Source organism: Stegastes partitus, unplaced genomic scaffold (genome assembly GCF_000690725.1).
Source record: "Stegastes partitus isolate 25-593 unplaced genomic scaffold, Stegastes_partitus-1.0.2 Scaffold308, whole genome shotgun sequence".
Taxonomy (NCBI): Eukaryota; Metazoa; Chordata; class Actinopteri; family Pomacentridae; genus Stegastes; species Stegastes partitus.
The window spans coordinates 18455-23671 of record NW_007578039.1 but is presented as its reverse complement, the minus strand read 5'-3'; the positions used below and the strand labels follow the sequence as shown (position 1 = coordinate 23671).

The following is a 5217-nucleotide window of genomic DNA, read 5'->3' as shown; positions in this document are numbered from 1 at the left end:
ATCAGCGCCAACAACAGCCTGAAGTCGCATTAAGCTCTCAGCGCCAGAAGCGGAAACAGCGCAGCAGTTTGCACACGGAACAGCGCCGAAAATGGGGAAAATCTACCAGGTGTGTGTTAACGGAGTAAGGGGAGAGAAGATGATGGTCGACCTGTGCAACACCGAGGAGCAGATGAAGAGCATGACAGTGGGGCAGCTGAGGGAGAAGATTGGCAAGAAGCTTCCCGACGGCGTAGGTAAAAACACCGAGAGGCTCCAATCTGCAGCCGTCTGACCCACTGTTACTGTGATCTGGGTTTAACCACCACAACAACAACAGAATGATGCAGCATTTAAAGTTGTGTTTTTGTGCTGGTCAGGAAACTACATATTGAAGCATAAACCATGGGACTTGTAGTATTTTAAGTAGTGGTGGGACGCCATTAAATAAAATAAATAAATAAAAAATCGAACTAATTGAAGGGTTTGTAATGAATTAATTAATAAGTGATTTTAAAAATAAAAGCCACAATAAGCAAGGGTTTTCAATTCAAATGCATTTTAGTTGACGGCTGAATCCATAAATAGACGTGTATGTGAATTAAACAACAAAAATGTTTATGTTTCATCCATATTTATTCGTGCTTTTTTTAAATTTTTTATCAGTCTACTACATTCACAGCTTAGTCCAAACTTAAAGTGCAACTATAGCTGTTGTATTTACCATCTTAAAACTCTTTGTTGCACAGTTTGCACACAGCCGTGCTCTGGGTTCGTGTCCACAGGATCCGTCTATCTCTCGCTTCCCATTCATTGTCTATGTGAAACGTAAAGTAGACTTGACATCAACTTTATGCAAATTTGACAGATTTTGGTAAAATCGTCTCTGTGGACGATCTTACACACAAGTGTCAGCAAAATCAAAAGTGAAAGTAATTGAAGCAGACGGACTATTTTATTCTGATATTCTTATTAGAGCAGCATTTTAATGTAGAACGTTTTTTGAGGTGAAGCAGCGCTCCAGCAGTTTATTATATTTTGTAAAGTGATGTGTTTTTGTGTGTGTGTGCTGTCTTCATAACACTGTAGTCAAGTCAGTATGAAGCACAGACCACAAATACTTCAAACTGTACTACATTACTCAAGTCTTTAGTTACTCCTCAGCTCTGTGGATTTACACGTTAAAAGATGTCAGTTGAAAATGAAAGTTTTAGAGCTGCAACAGCGAGTCTATGAACTAATTAGTTGTCAGCTATTAAATGAATCGCCTACTAATTTAATATATGTGATTATGTGGTTTGGAAATCCTGTGATGCAAGTCAACTCAATATCTTTGGGTTGTGGACAAAACAAGATATTTGAGCATATCATATTTGACTTTGATAAACACTGGTCGTTATTTTTATATAATTTTCAGACATTTTATACACCAGACTGCTAATTTCTTAAGAAAATGATAAGAGCTTAATCATGGAATAATCGTTAGTCCCTGTTCTCAGGCATCAATGCAAAATCAAGATGTTGTATTTGAGCTTTTCATTTGAACTAAACTTAAATTTGAAGTCGTGGGGGTTGTGCCACTTATTGTTCTTCTAATTTGAGTGTGTGTACGTCTGTGTATTTGTGTGTGTAGGACTGGAACAACTGCGGATGATTTTCACAGACAAAGCGCTGGAAGAAGACGAGACACTGCTGACAGCGTATGGCATCCAGCATATGTCCGTCATCCACCTGGTGATCAAAGTTCCTGGAGGTCTGACAGCTTGACAGAGACCAGCGGTGCCCGTTGCTACTGCCACCACCACCACCGCCGCTGCTGCTGATTCCTGTGATGGCGGCCAGCACTTTTTACAACTTTTGAAGTCTTACTCTACAACTTCTTTTATTATTGTTCAGTATTCTAGTGTTTGTCTTGTTCTGTTGAAATAAAAATGTGTTCTCTCGAATGCCTCGACCTTAATCAATAGATAAGCAGATATTGGAAGGTCTTAACATGAGCCACATTAACAGGGCATTAAATATAGAATATAGAATAAATAGAAAATAAAATCTAGTGCTAGTGCACTGCATATCCAGCAGCAGGCTCTTTGAGTCAACAGAAATCATCCTTTGCATAAAATCAATTCCTAAACCTGCCTAATCAGTTAAATTTTAAATTCACATGAAGGTGAATAATTCTGGCAGCAGCAGGCAACACATTTTACATATCAGGGCATCTGAACAAATATCGTTTATTGTAAGTGATCTGCCTGCTTTGTCTTGAGGAAGTAAACGTTTAATGCAATCAAACTCCATATAATTACATAAAGATGGCTAAAATACTTCTGTTTCCAACAAGGAAGGAAGGCTGGTGCTCAGTGCTTATCTTGAGTTCAAGCCAACACATTCTCACTCTGTACTCGTCATATATGGAGGCTTGGTCAGACTCCCTCTGCGTCACATATTCACGCGTCGGGTACCGCCCTTTCGTCATTAATCGACTTCCAGGGTGCTCTCATTAAATGTTATAGATCTCTCTAAACGTTGTTAATTGACGACATGAGAACGTGGAGGAAGAGCCTGTGTTTTGGAATAGCATACAAAACATGCTACGATCCTTTTACAGCTGATGTATTTGTGCATGTTTAACCTTTTCGTTCACTGGACTTCAGCTTTAACGTATATTGTCCTGTTTCTCTGAATACCCAGTGATTTTCCCATTGAGTTTGGATCGCCAAGCTCTTTCTTTATATGCATTCATACAAAAAAGACCATTCATAAAAGCATACAAACACACATTGTTCATGTATTAACATAAACGCATCCAGTCTACTGGATGCTTCGGGGCTTTTTTGTTTTTGTTTTTTATATATACCAAAAAAATGATAGTTGGTGGGTATAGGCTGAGTTATTTATTACATGACAACTAAGGTCAACAGCTTAATTACTTACTAACTAAATCATCTGGGGTGAGAAAAAGTAAATAAGTGGGTCTGACTAAGATATTCTAGTCACAGAATTTGATTTAAAAAAAAAAAAAAAACCAGCTTCCNTGTATGGAAAAGAGTCTTCCCAGCGAACTCCAAGCAAACAGGGAACTAGAATAATAACAACTACTAGTCCTTGGCGTTTACATTCACGAGGAAGTAAATCACAGCTTCACAGTGGCATAGCTGTGGCTGCTGTTTAGTGCCGAGTTGTTTGTGTGTTTTGAGGGTTAACAGCTGCCTTCTGTGGCCAAAAATGATGAAGAGCAATAAAAGAGAACCCAAACAGACCTGAACAGCTAAACAAAGAGCTGAAACTGATGAGAAAGTCGAAATAAAAGCAAAGAGAGCTGCACAGTTGGCTGGCAGTTCTCTATTGGACCAACAAGAGACCCTTTTCACAATTAACTCAATGCATTTTTATTGTAAAATATCAAGTAGTGTATTTACACTGCATCTACATCAACTTAACACTGGAAACAGCAGAAACTATTTTAAACTTGCATCAAGCGTGAAAAAACAAAACAGTAAAACACTTACACAGAAAAAAAGACTTATAGGAGTCTAGGTAATTAGCAAGAAAACTAACAGGGAACCTCTAAATAACAACGATGGCGGAGGTGAGAGGGTGGAAAGTACCTGATCCAGCAGGCTGCGACACCACGCAGTGAGAGACTCCGGTCTGACGGCGTGTCCGCAGGACATCTCTGCACAGAGGCCCTGGTCTCCATCCTCTGAGGCTGAGGCGCACAAAGAAATACTGAACTGAGCATCACAGTCTGATATACTACACATCCGACATTTAGTCTCTTCTTTAATGTCCTCATGCACAGCTTTCGTGACACAAAACACCATGTAACTCTGCTTTACTTGGCTTAGTTAGGATACCCAGTGCGCTCACCGTGATGACTCCGGTTTGTGCGTAAAAATGAAAAGAACAAACATGAGTTTAGAATTTCTTGCACAGTGAGACGATAAACCTGAAACTGTTTCTTAGTGCTTACGTAGTGGATCCAGATCATCCGGTCTGTTAACAAATCTCAGTGTCGTGTCTCTGGGGTCGTATTCTTTCTCGTTCTCACTCCGCGTAGTCATGTTGGATCAGATGAGCTCTGCGTCCACAGATTTCTTCCCTGTGCGGCTTCAGGAATGAATCTGCTGCTCTGTTGCCTTCACTCCAGCAGCAAGACTTTTTTTTTTTTTTTTTTTTTTTAACTTTCAGTTTCTCCCCTACAATTACAAGAAGTCACGTGAGTGCAGGGAGCGTCTAGTTTTCGTTTTTTTTTTAATTTTAACCTTCCGTCATCATTACCAAACAATATTCCACATTTAAAAGATTGTGACGAACTGAACACACCTTATTTTTATTACAGAACTAATAAATTCCTTTCAAAGCCACTTCCCTGTGACTTTCAGTACCACAACCAGCTGGTGGAACACAAGATAAAAACATTTCCTGGTTTCGAGCACTGCTGGGATATCAGGTGATTTCCAGCTGTCATCAGCACAATGTGGCACCAACCACAATAAGTTAAGAGATAACAATCAAAACATACTCTGTAAAAAATAATGTTTTAAAAACTGATTTAACAATGTACTGTTGATTTACAGATTCCCCCTGTTTTACAAACAATAACTAGAAAACTCACATTAAAAATCATTTAATTACATGGTAACTGTGAAAAAAAAATCAGATAATCATAAATGTCAACATCATATCTGACTAAAATTACACAATTTTTAAAGTATTTAAATCAGAAAAAAATATAATGAGTTTACAGGTACTTGCTGTATTTTAAGGACTGATAATGGTCATTTTTAAGTGTTATTATACAGATTTTCCCTGTTTTGTTGAATTACTACGGAGCCCCAGAAGGGACACGGGGAGCTATAGCGCCTCTTTGGGTCGCCTGCTCAGACGTGAGCTTTAGGGGCGCCGAGATTTTTCGAGATCACCAGAAAGTTTTACGAGATCTTACAAAAGATACCTCTATTTTTTTCCTCTCCTTGTTTTTTTTCTTTCTTTCTCCATGTCCCTTTCATCAAAAACAACCCTAACATCACCTTTATTTTTATTTTTCTATTTTTTTAACGCAGATTGCACAAAAGACATCAAAAGACGAACAGTGCAAATAATGATGCAGTTACTATCGATACCACAACTAATACTAATGATGATAGAAATAATAGAAACAGTTTTGGTGAAAGTGAAAGCATCCTCGGTCCTCTGACGTCCCGCCCCGCTCATCAGCGCCAACAACAGCCTGAAGTC

The 5217-nt window shown here is 38.8% G+C and overlaps 2 protein-coding genes across 3 annotated transcripts in view; one reads left to right on the top strand and one right to left on the bottom strand.

Moving 5' to 3' along the window:
* The window catches only part of LOC103358399 (uncharacterized), an 8911-nt gene extending 4698 nt beyond the window's left edge, over window positions 1-4213 (bottom strand). The window contains exons 1-2 of one of the 2 annotated variants that reach the window (XM_008283356.1): window positions 3950-4213; window positions 3585-3685 (exon numbers count right to left, since the gene is read on the bottom strand). In XM_008283356.1, coding sequence (XP_008281578.1) covers window positions 3585-3685; window positions 3950-4040 — 192 coding nt within the window. In that variant the 5' untranslated portion in view covers window positions 4041-4213. The remainder of the gene's footprint in view (window positions 1-3584; window positions 3686-3949) is intronic. The other variant, XM_008283357.1, reaches the window with a different exon arrangement.
* LOC103358398 (ubiquitin-like protein-NEDD8-like protein RUB3) lies at window positions 10-1925 on the top strand. The gene is made up of 2 exons (XM_008283355.1): window positions 10-236; window positions 1613-1925. The coding sequence occupies exons 1-2, from the start codon at window positions 92-94 to the stop codon at window positions 1744-1746; spliced, it is 279 nt and encodes a 92-aa protein (XP_008281577.1). The 5' UTR covers window positions 10-91; the 3' UTR covers window positions 1747-1925.
* Window positions 4214-5217: the final 1004 nt, after the last annotated feature.